This window comes from Nyctereutes procyonoides, unplaced genomic scaffold (genome assembly GCF_905146905.1).
Source record: "Nyctereutes procyonoides isolate TBG_1078 unplaced genomic scaffold, NYPRO_anot_genome, whole genome shotgun sequence".
NCBI classification, from domain to species: Eukaryota; Metazoa; Chordata; class Mammalia; order Carnivora; family Canidae; genus Nyctereutes; species Nyctereutes procyonoides.
Genome location: NW_026575028.1, coordinates 3,638,364 through 3,656,139, shown reverse-complemented (window position 1 = coordinate 3,656,139; position 17,776 = coordinate 3,638,364). Strand labels below are relative to the sequence as shown.

Genomic DNA, 17,776 nt, shown 5'->3' with positions numbered 1-17,776 from the left:
ATAAAAGTAAGAAAAGGGAGCAGGATAACTTTCATAACTTCTGTTTCTTGTTTAAGAGACTATTGGATAGCTGTGCGTGTCATGGACACCAAGCTAGAAAATAACAAAAGAAAAACAGATTTAGAGAAGATGATAATGTTTGAGATGTACTGAATTCAGCATACCTGCTGTGGCTACCAATGGCCACCAATATGCATACACATGTATACATATACTACATGCACACACACACGCCTGGTAAACAGAAAAGAAACATGGGCATCTATGAGACATATTTGGGAATCTTGAGTGTACAGGTAGTAACTGAAATCACAGGGTAGATGAAATAGCTAGAGAGAGTAAAGAGAGGAAACGACTAAAAATACCATGTAAAAGACAATTAGAAAAGAGAACAAAGATGACTGAGGAGAGGTCAAAGAGTGAAGAGGATAACCAGGAAAGAGGCAATACAGAAGCCAAAGAAAAATCAAGCTTGGGGGATCCCTGGGTGGCTCAGCGGTTTGGCGCCTGCCTTTAGCCCGGGGCACGATCCTGGGGTCTCAGGATCGAGTCCTGCGTCTGGCTCCTGGCGTGGAGCCTGCTTCTCCGTGTCTCTGCCTGTGTCTCTGCCTCTCTCTATGTCTATCATGAATAAATAAATAAAATCTTAAAAAAAAGAAAAAGAAAAATCAAGCTTACTGAATTTCAAGGAGAGTAATCAACAACCATATCAAATGTATACATGACCAGAAATGATGAAGGCTAAGAAATAAAAAAAGGTCCTCAGCTTTTGACAATTAACTCAGTGGTAACTTGGGTGGTGTTTCAATAAAATGATCTAGTTCAACGTCAGATTACAGAGTAAGAAAGCTAGATACTGAAGAAATTGAGACAACATAAACTGTTTTTCCAGGAACTTCATGAAAAGAGGCAAGCAGTAAGGTATCATCTAGGAAGAGAGTTTTTGTTTTAAGATGAGACTTTCAACATGATTAAATTGGGGGTAGGAGGAGATCCAGCAGACAGAGGAGGTAGGAGAAAAAGATTTCACAACTGATAGATTAAAATCCCCAAAGAACCCAGAAAAGACAGATGTAGGACGTTTATTCTTAGAGACAAAGGTACCCTTTGCCCACAGAGATTAGGAGAAATTAAGAATGAATATCAATAATTCTGGATATGGGGCAAAAAGTTAAAGGATTTCTACCAGAAAGTCTCTTTTCTTTCTGAAATTGAAGACAAGGAATAAGGCCGACTTGGCAATATAGTAATTAAGGATAAATCGTGCACTGAACAAATTCTTCACTGAAAATCCTACAAATGGTTCTAGTTTCTACCTGATATCAACCAATCTGACTACGGTGGCAATTACTACAATGGGTAAAAACATTCTATGTTGTCCTTTTCTTATAATACATACAGGCAATGAGTAGAGGAAGGTTTCAGAAGGAACATCAAAAGAAATTTCATCACAAGCTGTCAACTAATTAGAGGAGCAGGGCCACCTGGGGCCACTCTTCAAAACTGAGTCCCCAGGTCAGAGACTAGTTTTCAACTGTTTTAGGTCTTGAAATAGAATCATCACTGTATACCCAAAGATGATCAAAATTTTTGAGATCGACCACAGTAACACAAATTACTTAAGGAGTAAACTAGAGTTACTAATTTATAATGGTTTATAATTAAAAATTCTTATGATAAATGTAAAATAGAATATAATTATAATGCAGTAAAACACTAATTTGATTATAAACTACTAAATGATTTTTATTATATACCAGTAATTTACTAACAAATGAACGTAAGTTTATAATTCACTTTCCAATGAATTCCCATTAAATTCACATTTGCCATCCAAGACACCTACCTTTGTTATCAAAGTTCCTAAGAAGTTACATTATCATTCAGGAGATTAAGGAGCGTAAATTCAGAGCAAGGAGAGTAGCATCTTAACTGTCCCAACCTACCGACCTATCTTTACAACAACTTTAAATACACATTTTGAGAACCACAAATGAGAATGGGGAAAGGAGAACAAGCGTAGACAAGAAGAAATTAGGGCATTTTTCTTCTGATGAAATTATTTTAAGCTACAAGAACACTATAGAAGTTAACAGTGGAGCAGTTCAGACACTACAACTTATACTCTAGCTTTTAAAGGAATAAGTAAAAAATAAAACCACACTTTCCTACTACTCTCATTTCTACTAACCACAAAAATAAAATATACTATAGTTCAGCAGCATGTCTGTAACACGGGCCCTACAAGTTCCCAGAGTCACCCGTTGGTTTGTCTTCCCCGTCAAAAACTGGTCAAAATTGGGATCCCTGGGTGGCTCAGCAGTTTAGCCCCTGCCTTTGGCCCAGGGCATGATCTTGGAGACCCAGGATCAAGTCCCACATCGGGCTCCCAGCATGGAGCCTGCTTCTCCCTCTGCCTGTGTCTCTGCCTCTCTCTCTGTGTGTCTTTCATGAATGAATGAATAAATAAAATCTTTAAAAAAAAAAAAAAAACTGGTCAAAATTAACAAAAAACTTTCCAAATCAAATCAGACTGAATTTGCAATTTCTTCCTGGTTCACCTTAAAGGTAAATGAAAGAGAGGTCTCTTCAAGTTCTAAAGAACAATAGTATGTGAATTTCTCTAATAATCACATAACTGTTCTGCACAGTCACTGAACTTAAAACTCCTGTTAAAGGGGATCCCTGGGTGGCTCAGCGGTTTGGCGCCTGCCTTTGGCCCAGGGCGCGATCCTGGAGTCCTGGGATCGAGTCCCGCGTCGGGCTCCCGGCATGGAGCCTGCTTCTCCCTCCTCCTGTGTCTCTGCCTCTCTCTCTCTCTCTCTCTCTCTCTCTCTCTCTCTCTCACACACACACACACACACACACGAATAAATAAATAAATCTTTAAAAAAAAAAAACTCCTGTTAAAAATGATCCACAGAAGTTGATACCTGAGACTTGACACGTCTTGTTCTCTTCGGCAGAATGTTCATTCTTGTGCCAGGCTCTGGGGAAGTTTGAACATCAGTGCCAAGAACTTCAGGCTCTACTTTTTCCTTAAGATCTAAATTAGGCATCTGTACACCCTAAAGAATCAGAGCACAGAAAGACAGCAGGTTCACTGGTAAGAAATCAGATTTGAGAATCAGGGGAAAAATAGCAAATTTTCAATAAATCCCCAACCCTATACACCAAATTGATCTATAAATGTAACACAATCCCTATCAAAATTCTAGCAGGCTTTTGTTGTAGAAATTGAGAAGTCAATCCTAAAATTTACGTGGAAATGCAAATTCTTTGGAAATTCTGAAAAGAACCAAGTTGGAAGACTAACAGTACTGGATATCAAAACTTACTATCAAGCTACAATACTCAAGATTAGTATTGGTGTTAGGGTATATACTGATCAAAGAACAACAACAAAAAAAAAAAGAGACCAGAAATAAACCCACATTTATACTCAACTGATTTTCAACAATGATGCCAAGGTAAATCAACAGGAAAAGGGTAGTAGTCTTTTAAACATATGATACTGGTACAACTGAATATTCATATGCATTTCCCCTCCCCCACCAAAAATGAACTTAGACTTTATACCCATACAAAAAAATTCTCAAAATGGATCTCAGACCTAAATATAAAAGCAAAAACTAAAATACTTCTAGATGAAAACAAAAAAAAAAAAGGATCTTTGGGGCCTTGGATTAAGAAAAGATTTCTTAAATATGACCACAAAAGCACAATCCATAGAAGCAGGGGAAGGTAATCAATAAACTACTCTTCAAATACACACCATTATAAAAATGAAAAGATAAACCACAGACTAGCAGAAGGTATTTGTAAAATCATATACTTAGATAAAATCCTGATTATATAAGCAAACTCTTAAGATGACAAGCAATCCAATAAAAAAAAGATCAGAACAGGGGATCCCTCGGTGGCGCAGCGGTTTGGCGCCTGCCTTTGGCCCAGGGCGCGATCCTGGAGACCCGGGATCGAATCCCACGTCAGGCTCCCGGTGCATGGAGCCTGCTTCTCCCTCTGCCTGTGTCTCTGCCTCTCTCTCTCTCTCTGTGACTATCATAAATAAATAAAAATTAAAAAAAAAATTATAAAAAAAAAAAAAAAAAAAAAGATCAGAACAGACACTTCATCAAGGAAGATATACAAATGACTAATACGCACATGAAAAGATGCACACCATTGGTCATCAGGGAAATGAAAATTAAGACCACAATGAGATACCACTACACACCCACTAGCATGGCTATAAGCAAAAAAAAACTGACAATATCAAGTGTTGGCAAAGACGTGAAGAAACTGGAAACCTCTACATTACTGGTGGGAATGTAAAATGGTTCAGCCACTTTGCAAAACAGTTTGGCAGTTTCTTAAAAAGTTAAACATAAACTTACCATATAACCCAGCAATTCCACTCCTAGGTATCTACCCAAGAGAAATGAAAACATATGTCCACACAAAGACTTAGACATGAATATTCATAGCATTTATTCATAATAGCCATAAACTGGAAACAATCCAACTGTCCACCAACTGGTAAATGGATTAACAAATATGGTATAACCATACAATGGATTATTATTCAGCCGTAAAAAGGAACGAAATAGTAATAGAGTCTAAACACAGATGAACCTTGAAAACATTAGGCTAAGTGAAAGAAGACAGACACAAAATCATATTGTATGATTCCATCTACATGAAATTTCTACAAAGGCATAAAAACTACAGAGCCAGAAGGCAGATCAGGTATTTATCTGAGTTTAGTGGTAAGAACACAAACCAACCACAACCCAACACAAAGGACCTTTCTGGGCTGATGGAAATAATTCTAAAATTGTACTGTGGTGATTACTGCATAAATGTATAATTTATTAAAAGCCTACTGACTATGTAGCTACAAAGACTGAATTCTATCACATGCAAAGTATAACCTCAATAAAGGTGTTAAAAAATACATGAAACCAACAGGAGGAATTTTTCAAAAAGCTTAAGTCAAGAGAATCTACCTTAAATAAAGAAAACATCCTTCATTACCATTAGCTTTAATTTAAACCACCAAAAATTACTTAAAACTCATACCTTGATACCCCAAATTTTGGTACCTGGAAAAGCATAACTTGCTATACTTATTAGTGAACTGCTAACTTGTTATGTGAACACAGTCTAACAATCATATGTGGCAGACTGGATTTACCCACTCCTAAAAAAAATGATGCATCTCACCATAAGGCTGACACCAGATTGGAAAAGTTCATATGGGTAGAGAATTCTTTCATAATGTGACTTCAAAAGAGAGCCAGTTCCTTTTCCTGGCAGATATCCCAAGCGACTACCCACTTTAGACCATTTCTTCTCTTTCGTGACCATTTCAAAACCACCTTTGCTGGCAACAACCTGAAAAGAAAGTAAAAATTGTTTAAAGAAAGAAAGGAAATTCATATATTGATTCTATATCTTGCCTGCTAAGTACAAAAATTATTCTGACCTAGATTTCTGATTTCCGTCCCATAAATACCTGACAAAATTGAAACCTGTGTCAACATTTAAAGACAATGATCTTTAGAAGTTTTAAACTCTATTATTTAACTAATGTTATTGTGCCTATTTTTTAATGAAGCATTCAAAAACATTTAATAAATACACTTTGTGCATTATACACCTTGAGAAAACTAAACAGATTTATGTACTTGATATCCACAAGGAACTCTAAATATAAATAATTAAAAACAGAACAAAAATAAACAAAACCATAAATGTAAATTATATAGTATGAAACAAACATAAATCCTAAAAGTAGGAAAAGTAGATTATAGAATCTAAAAAAAAAAAATAAACGATGGATTCAGAGGATATTTTGGAAAAGGCTGTAATTTTTCAGTTTTTTGTGAAGATTATGAAGGAATGATGGGCAAAGATCAGATCATAGTGGTAGACTTACTAGAAAATATAGTACAGAATGTATTGACATAGGAAGAAGCAAGATGAATTGGACAATTTGGATGAATGCTCACATCATACCAGGCACTATACAGAATATACACATATCAAAAGTTCCCTATCTTCCAGAAATTGATATTGTACATCTCTCACACTCTAAAATATAGGCAGTCTTCAGTTGATTAATGATAGAATAAAAAGGACTGTGATTGTTATTTAAACTCAAAAAAAATTTCCTCTTAGAGTATACAGTACTGTTATTCTTCTATATCAAAAAAGTTGAGAGGGGGTGCCTGGCTGGCACAGTCGTTGTGAAGACAGATGAAAAAACACAAAAAGCACCAGGACAAAATAAACATGATCTCAATGTTAGCAGTATTATGATGTCTCTGTGTGGGCAAGTGGGAGGTGTGCATGCTATAAATAAAAACATTTTCAGCTCTTGTACTCTACAATGTTATTACAGACAAAGACAGATCTATAGCAAAGCAAAATTTCCCTCTTTTGAAATATGTGAAAGCTTGGTGGAAACATGTAAGTTCACGTGCACAAGAGTTGAACACGTCTCTAATTCATGGGATCCCCTGGGTGACTCAGTGGTTAAGCCTCTGCCTTTGGCCCAGGGAGTGATCCTGGAGTCCCGGGATCGAGTCCCACATCAGGCTCCCTGCATGGAGCCTGCTTCTCTCTCTGCCTATGTCTCTGCCCCCCCCCCCTCTGTCTCTCATGAATAAATAAATAAAATCTTTAAAGAAAAAAAAAAAGAACACATCTCTAATTCTTTAGCTTCTTTTATCACATCCTCAGAGAAGCCCCTCTCTGTTAAAAAAGGTTAGCCAGGAGAAAATTATAAAAAGAAAAAAAGGCTCATTTTTCCAATTTTGTAGTGTAAAAGAAGACACAATGAGGGCATCTTAGAGGGTTTTCTGGAAGCAAGTGCATGAATCAGGATGCCTCTCATTCACATCTTTCCAGTGCTTCTATACTGTCAGGTACTGTTCTAGGTGCTTGAGATACATCCGTGAATAAAACAAAGATCTTTGCCCTCATGGTGCTTACATTCTAGAAGGAAAAACAGGCTATAAACATAGTATGTAAATTTTAAAGTGAAGAAGAAACTTTGAAAAGCAGTTAAAAGACCTCACAAGAAGCAGAGTTAAGGGTATAGCTGAAGTATTAAACAAGCACAAAAAAACTTCGTTATAAAGGTAAAATTCAAGGTGAAGCAGATATCCAAGCAGATATACAGGGAATAGTCAGGGCAAGGGCCCCACGTTAGAAAGATTATCTCAAATGTTTGAGCAACAATAAGGAAGCAAGTGAGGAGGAGTCTGAATGAAACAGAAGCTCTCTTAGTAATCTTCATTATACAATATAATTATCACCATTACATACAACTCTACTTCATATGCAAATCATTTTAAGCTAAATTTCCATTAGTAATGATATATCTGCATGGATTGAGTCATGCTGTCCCACCCAGCTAAGATGCTTACTGGCACACAGCTGTGAAAATGACAGCCAGCAGAGTATGGCTAAGAAATAAGATAAAACTATCTCACAAAGAAACTAACACTATGACTTTGGCTTTGTGCATACAACACTTTAACAGGGCCTAATACTATAAAACACACAAAACTTGTCACTTGTTTTTCTTCAACTGACAGATTCAAAAATTATCATGTATAATTTCAAAATAGAAAACGATTTACTACGTTTTGCCATGAAACATACCACACCATTGTCACTAGAAAAATATCACTTATACCAAGCCTTCTAAAAGATACAAGACATGCAAAGATAAACTGAACAAAATAGAGACAAGCCCTTAATCAAAACTTGACCAAAGAATAATGTCAATCAAGGTCAGAATTTCCATCCAATGTAAAACTAAGTGTGGCTAGTAGGAGACAATCTTAACAGACATTAAGTAGTAGTAATCTTCCACTTAAAAGCTCCCTCTCAAGCCTTCGCTGAAATGACAGTAAAGGAACAAAAAGACATAGGACACAGATGAGAAAGAAGATACACAAGTAATAATCTAGCAGGCAAAAAACAAAAACCAACTGAATACCTTCAAAAGAAGAAAGCCAAGGAGAAGCCTTCCCAAAACAGGGCCTGGAAAGGCTTAAGAAATGGAAGCAACAGTCCCTTTAAAATCAGATATAACGGGATGTCTAGGTGGCTCAGTGGATGAGCATCTGCCTTTGGCTCAGGTCGTGATCCTAGGGTCCTGGATGGAGTCCCACATCAGGTTCCTAGAGGGAGCCTACTTCTCTCTCTGCCTATGTCTCTGCCTCTCTCTCTCTCTCTCTCATGAATAAATAACATCTTTAAAAAAAAAAATCAGAGATGACAATAAACAAAGTATAGGACTGGCTGAAAACTTTTTATAAAAGTAATTAGAGGGCAGCCCAGGTGGCTCAGCAGTTTAGCACCGCCTTCAGCCCAGGGCCTGATCCTGGAGACCCGGGATCGAGTCCCACGTCGGGCTCCCTGCATGGAGCCTGCTTCTCCATGTCTGCCTCTCTCTCTGTGTCTCTCATAAACAAATAAAATCTTAAAAAAAAAAAAAAAAAAAAGGCAATTAGACCTCCTCCAGTCAGTACAGCCAGGCAACTACTGATGTCTACCCCAAGCAGATTAGAGATTTACTCTCAGGGGAGTTTGAAAAGAAGGGAACCTAACCTAAGAGAAATAGGTAAGCTAACTAAAGATCAGTCTAACATCCAACTAGTAAAAGTTCAGAGAAAAAAAAGGTAAGTGGAAGAAATTATCAAAGAACGGAAAAACTACAAGAAAAGTTATAAGACCTCAAAAACATGAGCTCAGATAAGAAAATTTATCAAGTCCAATAAAAATATTAAATGATGAAGTGGACATTCTCTCCGCAGAAGCAGTTTCGTGGAGAAGGGTATCAGGAAGGCTATGAAGAAGGAAGTTTGGAAGAAGACAATATGGCACATTACAAGGAGCTAAAATTGAATCTGAGATCGAAGGCTACCAAAATTTTGCTTTTGCTTAGAGACGTCTCCTGCACAGTTGTGCCACTGAGAAAGACAGCAAAAAGATGGAAAGTCTTAGAATCATTGACCAGAATGATTCACAAATTCCCTTATGATGACCCTACTTAAAACAAACTTCATGAAGACTTACATAAAAATAAAAGGTAAGTAAATAAATAAAATAAAATAAAATAAATAAAAGGTAAATTTAAACAGCTTTGTTCACTATTAAATGTTCTGTTGGACTTTAAAATTAGTGCTGAAGGTTCTACATCTTCAAGAAAAATAAAGCCACATAGGAAGGAACAAGGATTACTATTGCATCATTCTCAGCAGCAACACTGGAAACTAAAAGACAATGGAGTAAAGTTTTCAAAATACTAAAGGAAAACAATTTAAAATTGAGACTTCTAAACACTACCAAACTACCACTAAAGTATAATAGGACATTTTTAGATAAGCAAAAAATTTACATTCCATTTATCTTCTTGTTCATAAAACTAACAGAAGAAATGCCTCACCAAAATAGGAGTAAGCCAAGTAAATAGGAAGATGTGAAATAAGAAGAAAGGTAAAGGGAATTCCCAGAATAATAAAGCAAAAGGAGGTTCCAAGCTGACAGTTGATCTTAAAAAACAAGGAGTCTGGATTGGAGTAGAAAAAAGAATTCCAGAGGAATGGCTCCAAGAGGAAAATGAAACTGATAGACTACCTGAAAGGTAAAGCATATGGATTTATACTGCTGGTAGAAAATCTGAAAAATCAGTTTTTGATGGGTAACAAAGAAAGCTTACAAAATGAAAACAGGAAGGGGGATTAATTCCAAGAAAAATAAAAATTGGTATAAGGAAAACAATCATACCACACTATAAGGCTCAGGTAAAAATAATATTTGTATTTAGAGTCACAGTAATAATTTTTTTATTAAAGAGTTTATTTGGTTGAGAGAGAGTGAGCACAAGCAGGGGGAGTGGGAGAGGGAGACGCAGGCTCCTCACTGAGCAGGGAGCCCAACCTGGGGCTTGATTCCAGGACCTTGGGATCATGACCTGAGGCCAAGGCAGACGCTCAACCAACTGAGCCACTAAGGTGCCCCACAGTAATAAGTTTTCATTAATAAAAAAGTTGATCTGGGATGCTTGGCTGCCTCAGTCAGTGGAACATGTGACTCTTGATTTTGGAATTGTAAACTCAAGTCCCATGTTGGGTATAGAGATTACTTAAAATCTTTTGGGAGCAGCCCGGGTGGCTCAGCGGTTTAGTGCTGCCTTTGGCCCAGGGCGTGATCCTGGAGACCCAGAATCGAGTCCCACCCACGTCAGGCTCCCCACAGGAAGCCTGCTTCTCCCTCTGCCTATGTCTCTGCCTCTCTCTGTGTGTCTCTCATGAATAAATAAATAAAATATTTAAAGAAAAAAATCTTTTTTAAAAAAATTTGATCTAAGTATACTAGAACAGAACAGGGGAACTATGTAAGGATTTAGGTTTCTTATACCCATTCTCCATCACTAATAGTAGAAAATCAGGGTATAATATTTAAAACTGAAAAGTGAAGAACTAACATGAGCATAGTATTTGGAAATAAAAGTATCTAAATCAGAAACGACCAAAAGGGGATCCCTGGGTGGCGCAGCGGTTTAGTGCCTGCCTTTGGCCCAGGGCGAGATCCTGGAGACCCAAGATCGAATCCCACATTGGGCTCCCGGTGCATGGAGCCTGCTTCTCCCTCTGCCTATGTCTCTGCCTCTCTCTCTCTCTCTCTCTCTCTCTCTCTCTGTGACTATCATAAATAAATAAAAATTTTTAAAAAAATGTAAAAAAAAAAAAAGAAACGACCAAAAGAATTGAAAATGATTAGTTCTGAAGACTGGGGATGGGAGTGGAGAGGTGGAAAGGAAGAATTTAAGCCTTATATTTTAAAATATTACACAGACCAAAAAAAAAGGTTTCAGGGCTAGAACGAATGTTCTTTGCTGCACTAATTATAAACAGTAATTATTAACATAAAACTCCATTAAGGGGCAGCCCCGGGTGGCTCAGCGGTTTAGCTCTGCCTTCAGCCCAAGGCATGATCCTGGAGACCCAGGATCAAGTCCCATGTCAGGCTCCCTGCACGGAGCCTGCTTCTCCCTCTGCCTGTGTCTCTGCCTCTCTCTCTCTCTCTCTCTCTCTCTCTCATGAATAAATAAAATCTTTTACAAAAAAAAAAAAACCTCCATTAAGTTATAGATATTCCATGTAACACTTTTTATTACTAAAAATAATAAGACAAAATGGTTTAGTCAACATAGGAAACCATCAAATTAAAATTTAAACACTCAGACTGATGACTGAAAATTGCTTCCCATTATAAAGTAGTGGAAAGCAAAGTGTTTCAAAGTCATGTTATTGATGACACTAATTCCAAAGATACTCACCAGCTGTCAGCCAAATATAAATCTTCTGTTTTAAGATTTAGTATAAAATTTTTAAAACATTCTGACCTGACACTAAATTTAAAATATTTTACGTTTGTCTCATTTTTCCTTGAAAGTGATATCTCTAAAACTACTCTACAATTTAAATAATTTTATTTCAAAACCGTGTCAGAGGATATGAAAGACCACACAGAAAGATATTTTGTAAAATTCCTCAGATAATCAAGCTGTCTTCACTCAAGTCAAAAGGATTATAAATTTTTATTACTGTATTAACAAAACATGTTTTCAAGGTAATTTAAACACTGCCGCAGGTCAGTTAGTTCTTTCACATTAAGAAATATAATTTTACAAAGTTAATGGAAGTGTAGGCAAAAATTAGTCTAAACTCTTCACCCTTGAGTTATCAAGCTCTGGATAATGCTGGCTTCAGTTAGCATGCTTACAAATATTAACATAAGTGATACGCAGCATATGAGAATGGTGAGCACCATGAATCTCTTTTAATAAAACAAATTTTCAATTAAATTAAAAAATTATAAAAAAGATGACAAGATCAACATAAAACATTTAAACTCAACACAAGATAATATTAACAGATTGGTGTCATTTTTTTGTGTATTATTTATCACAGAGCCTACTAATCTATGTCATTAAATGTTAAATCTTAAATTATAAAATAATTTTAAAGAAAATTTCAAAATCTGTCATTTACACTTATTCATGCTTACATTACACTGTCAAATCCTCCATAGCAAACAATGTTTTCCATCAAGTTTATTGGAAATTCCTAATTTCATAGATTCACTAGTCTCTGCTCCAATTTCTAAACTAAGTACAGCCTCACCTTGCTCAAAGCATACAGATCCAGGATTTTTCGCTCCACCACTGGAATTTTTAAAGTAGATCCTTGGAGTTCCCAAAATTTTGCTAATTGATCCAAGAAGTCTAGTCTCACTCTGGTCATTGCCTAAGATTATTAAAAAACAGAAATCAGAAATAGGAATTAAGTTATGATTGAAAATAAATGAGTTTTACTTAACAAAGATACTCATTTCTCTAAAGAAATTCAAAGTCTACATTATTGCTTAGTCCAACCCTGTAAAATAAGGCAATAATAAAGAGAGAAAATACTTTTTTTAAAATATTCTGTTTATTTATTCACAAGAGACACAGGGAGAGAGGCAGAGATACAGGCAGAAGGAGAAGCAGGCTCCCTGCAGGACTCAATGCAGGACTTGATCCCAGGATCACAACCTGAGACAAAGGCAGACACTCCACCACTGTGCCACCCAGGTGCCCCAAGACAAAATACTTCTAATAAGCTTTATTCACTACGGCAAAAAAAAGTCACTTTCATATATGAGAAATGTTCTTACATTTTATCAACCAAAGCAATTTTTTGATAAAAGTTGGCTTGTTTCAGCTAACCAGAAAATTTAGTAAATTGGATTATTCTGTTTCTAAGCATTCTATCATTTCGTCTGTAGAAAATATGCCTACCTCAGATCCTTCATGTATCTAATGACAAGACACTAAAGGGAAAAAGATTAAAATCTCGGAAAATAAATGTTTCAGGAGCATCAAGGGAAAAAAATATTTCATTGCGACACATTAAGCCTCAGCTAGCTAAGATTTCTCTTTTGTACTCTGAAACAGTTTTCTACCATACTGAAGTACCTTTCTGATAAACGAGCAGACAGAAAAAACAGAGATATTTAAACAGACTTCAGGGGATCCCTGGGTGGCTCCGTGGTTTGGCGCCTGCCTTCGGCCCAGGGCGTGATCCTAGAGTCACGGGATCAAGTCCTACATCGGGCTCCCTGCATGGAGCCCGCTTCTCCCTCTGTCTGTGTCTCTGCCTCTCTCTCTTTGTGTGTGTCTCTCATGAATAAATAAAATCTTAAAAAAAAAAAAAGACTTCAATTTAGAAAACTTAAAAGAAACTACTAATATTTAAAGAGTTATTAATAAATCAGATTACAGTCCTGGAAAAGTTCTGTTAGAACTAAAAATAATCTTTGAAAACCTCTGATAAAATATTAAAATCTACTTTCCAAAGACCCCAAGAGACAGAATCTTCCAACATCAGCAAAAATTTTAGTAGAATGGTAAGGAAGCAGAACTTAGAATTTCAGGTCTCAAAATAAAAAAAAAAAAAAAAAGAAAAAAGAATTCCAGGTTTCTGTAGGTGAGCACTGAGTATTTCCACTAAGAAAAAAAACATAGCTGGAGATACTTTCCCATAGTCCCAGTTAAGTTGAAAAACTGTTAAGAACTTTTTACATTTTTTTTTTAATTTTTATTTATTTATGATAGTCACACAGAGAGAGAGAGGGGCAGAGACACAGGCAGAGGGAGAAGCTGGCTCCATGCACCGGGAGCCCGACGTGGGATTCGATCCCGGGTCTCCAGGATCGCGCCCTGGGCCAAAGGCAGGCGCTAAACCGCTGCGCCACCCAGGGATCCCCATTTTTTTTCTTTTTAACCAGAAACTTCCTTCCATTCAGGCGTGCCTGAGTGGCTCAGTCAGTTAAGCAGCCTACTCTTGATTCAGTCTAGGTCTTGGTCTCCTGGTTGAGGATTCAAGCCCCACATAGGGGTCCACGCTGAGTGGAGCCTACTTTAAAAAAAAAGAAGAAAGAAAAAAGAAAAGGAAAGGAAAGGAAACATCCTTCCATTCAATCCCAACAAACATACTTTTTTTTAAAACTTTTTTTTTTTAAATGTTGTTTATTTCAGAGAGAGACCCTGACCCCGCATGTGTGCATGTGAGCATAAGAGGGGGTCAGAGGGAGAAGCGACTCCCTGATGAGCAGGGAGTCTGAGGTGGGGCCTGAGCTGAAGGCAGCTGCTTAACAGAGGCACTCAGGCGCCCCTCAGCTAACATTAATTCTAAGCCCTGGTACGTGAGTTGCTCAAAGTTCTCTACTGGAGCCCTGACAAAGAATGAATCAGGAAGCAGAAGTCACGATATAACACTCACCTCAAGTTCATTCAGGCGCTGGACTCTGGGAGTGAAACGAAAGCTTTTTACTTCACATGCAAATGGCGGTTGCCAATCCTAAATAAAAATACATATATATTTTTAAACATATTGATGTTTAAGAATGCATTATTCATTCCCTTAAATTTAAGGGATGAATAGCCATAAATGATGACAAGTCAACTTTAAGTCTTTTTCATTGTAGAAACAGGAAAAGTAATACTTTTTAGATGGGATGTTTTTAATATTACTTCTCTCCAATCACTTCTCTCTCATATTCTCTTATTAAAAGTATTTTATCTATAAATCCTCTTCAAATTTCAGGAGTCCCATCCTTTATAACCCACAATTATGCTTTCCCCAATTACTCAAGTGGAATGAAGTGAACTTGTGTATCACAAAGGGTCTAATAAACATGCCGTTTACTAAATGAAAAATAAAACAGAATTTGAAAGAAACTAAAAAGGGTAAAACTGAAGATTAAAAGGTGATTTTTAAAGTACTTATATAATTGGTTAGTATCTTTTTTGTTTTCATGGGTAATGTGACACAGCACTTTACAGTCTGTGTTACATAAATGTTTTGTTCAAAGCCTGGTTTCTCAACACCCAAATATTTTTTTTAAAAAGTAAGCAAATTCACAGAATAAGGGCAATTTCCAGATTGGAGTTATGGTATAACTGAAATGGGCTGGCACAATTCAAGTAGGATTCTAGAAAACATAGTTTGATTTGGCCTAAATAATAGTAAATCTACTTAAAAATGTGAGAAGTAGTCAAAAAATTTTTCTTACCTTAGAAACCAAAGAACATCAATTTTGAAATTAAATTCTGCTTGTAAACAAGATTTATTTTTAATAATAATAAGACATACAAAGAGAAGGTATATTATTTCCATCTTTTTTTAGTAATGAACTATTTTTTTTGTACCTAAAGGAATCCTGAACACAATTTCTAATTCATAAAGGCAACAGAGTAGATGAAAATATGGTTTAGGAAAAACTTCAGAGCTTAAAGTTTTGCCAGTATTAGGTAATTTTGATAGTTCAACAGTTAAATGAAGCTTTTAATTAAATGTTAGAAGTTAAATGATGCTTTTGGCAATGCATATGCCATCATTCGTCATAGAAATCAGCTTTTAATCTTTCATCTGTAATTAATATTTATAAATCTTAATCAAATTCATTAAGCATAAACAGGTGTAGTAGCATGCCTGGGTTTTAGAATAAAACAGATTGATCTAGGTTCAAAATCTACTTTGCCACACACCCAAGAGCATTCATTTGATAAGTTATATAACTTATTCAGAGTTGTCTTATCTGTAAAATGAGATGTTATTTACCCACTAGGGCTTTAAAGAATATTAAGTGAAATAATCTGTAGGTGCTAAATTAGTTTCTCCTCCTCCCTCCTAGCTTCAGCTTTTTATTCTCTATGGAGCACACCACTGTGGTAGTTTGTGGTGAGAGCAGACACTTTTTAAAATGCAACACGAAAACAGTACTTCATCCTTTATTCTTATAACTAATAGACAAAACATAAAGCAAGGTGTCCCTTTAAGAAGCACCGAAGGCAATAGTTCACACACTTTAATGTGCATTAAGCATCATCTGAGAGTACTTACTAAAAAAGCACATTCTAGAACTTCCACATCCAGAAATTTATTCTAGTCTGAAAAAGGGGCCTAGAGATCTGCATTTTAACAAGCAGCTGGTTGAGCCTTGTGCAGGTGGACCAGGAACAGCATTTGAAAAACGTTGGTCTCATGGGTAAAGAAAAAAAATCTTTTGACCTTGAGCAAATCACTCAACCTCTTGGGGCACTAACGCCCCCAAAGGAGTAGTATCTGCTTTCCTTAAAGATAGAGGATTATAAAAAACCTACAGGCCAACAGTTACTTGCAATAATTGCAATTCATAAATATTTGAACCTTGGTTCCTTATGTCAAAAGAGTTCCTCTTAAACCACCAAATCCTAAAATAAATGCTGCACTTTCTCGTCCCCTGGGAAGACTTTTTCATTGCGGCAACACAGTCTAGGGTTCTTGTTTGGTAATCCCATTCTAGGGGACGACTAGATCTCAGATTACCGTTTAAGAAATCTTTCCTTTGAAATGAGGCCTGCAAATATTTACTAAATCAACCATTAGTAGGACTCGGATTAGAAAAACAAAAAGTCAGTGTAAAGGCAGTTTTTACTCTAGCATCCTAAGGAGAAAGCACAGTGCACGAGGGTACAACACGTCCTAACACTTCGAGCACCTCCTCGGCCAGCGCAAGGCCCGAAGTCTTTTGTTACCCTTGCCTACAACCAAAGGGGAATAGAAGTACCAGCTCCCAAGTTCTGGGCAGGAAGGCCCGTGGGACGCCGCTCTGGCGCTCGGACAGGCCTACCACAGAAGCCTGCAAAAGAAACCAAGGCAAGAACACCCAGAAACTTAGCTTCTAATTGTTGAGAAACGAGAGAGTAAATACGAAAGGGGAGAAGGACCGGGAAAGTAAAGACAGGGACGCCTGGGTGGCTCCGCGGTTGAGCATCTGCCTCTGGCTCAGGGCGTGATCCCGGAGTCCCAGGATCCAGTCCCGCATCGGGCTCCCTGCGTGGAGCCTGCTTCTGCTTCTCCCTCTGCCTCTGCCTCTGTCTCTCTCTCTCTCTCTCTCTCTCTCTCTCTGTGTGTGTGTGTGTGTATATCTCTCATAAATAAATAAAATCTTTTTAAAAAAGAAAAGAAAGTAAACCTAAAGCACTCCCCCTCCCGTCTCCCCGGACTCCGGTACCTTGGGCGGTCGGATTTTGCAGATGCCGGTTTTCTCTGCCAGAGGCCGGATGCGGCCGATGAAGCTGAGCGGGTCCGTGAACTCCTCCCAGCTGGGCTCAAAGACTGGGCACTCCGGCGGCGGCACAAACTCGGCCGCGTAGCCCCCCGGCCCCACGCCGGCCATGGCAACACCCGGGGGGCCCTCCGACGGGCGGGGGTGGGGGGAGAACAGGTGGAGAAAGCCTGGTTGAAGGCCACCGAACCCTCTCACGTCTCCTGACAGGGGCCGAAGCTCATCTTCTCGGACAAGAACCGCTCCACACAGGAACCCGACCCCACAGTCGCTTCCTCTTCTCGTTTGTTATTGTTTCCTTCGGGGTTTTTAGTCTCTGGGTCAGGACTTTCCCGGAAGTTAAAGTACTGTCAGATCCCTCCGCCACCACAGAAACAGAATCCCTCCGCCGCGACGCCAGCCTCGGCGCAGGGGCTTCCTCTTCCTGGGTTTGCCGGCAACCGGGGATGGTTCCTGGTCCGCTGGTCTGCGAGGGTCCGCGCTGTTCCGCAGCTCCGGGCGGCCCGCCCCCAAGGGCCCACGGGCTCTCTTTCAGGGAAGATAACGCTGAGGGCGAAGCGCCCGAGGCTCGGGGGCCGCGCTCTTCCGGCGCGGAGGA

The 17,776-nt window shown here is 38.1% G+C and overlaps 1 protein-coding gene across 1 annotated transcript in view; it reads right to left on the bottom strand.

The window, feature by feature from the left end:
• The window catches only part of KDM5A (lysine demethylase 5A), an 88,198-nt gene extending 70,440 nt beyond the window's left edge, over window positions 1-17,758 (bottom strand). The window contains exons 1-5 of the mRNA XM_055315455.1: window positions 17,125-17,758; window positions 14,349-14,426; window positions 12,210-12,332; window positions 5,227-5,397; window positions 2,934-3,068 (exon numbers count right to left, since the gene is read on the bottom strand). Coding sequence (XP_055171430.1) covers window positions 2,934-3,068; window positions 5,227-5,397; window positions 12,210-12,332; window positions 14,349-14,426; window positions 17,125-17,289 — 672 coding nt within the window. The 5' untranslated portion in view covers window positions 17,290-17,758. The remainder of the gene's footprint in view (window positions 1-2,933; window positions 3,069-5,226; window positions 5,398-12,209; window positions 12,333-14,348; window positions 14,427-17,124) is intronic.
• Window positions 17,759-17,776: the final 18 nt, after the last annotated feature.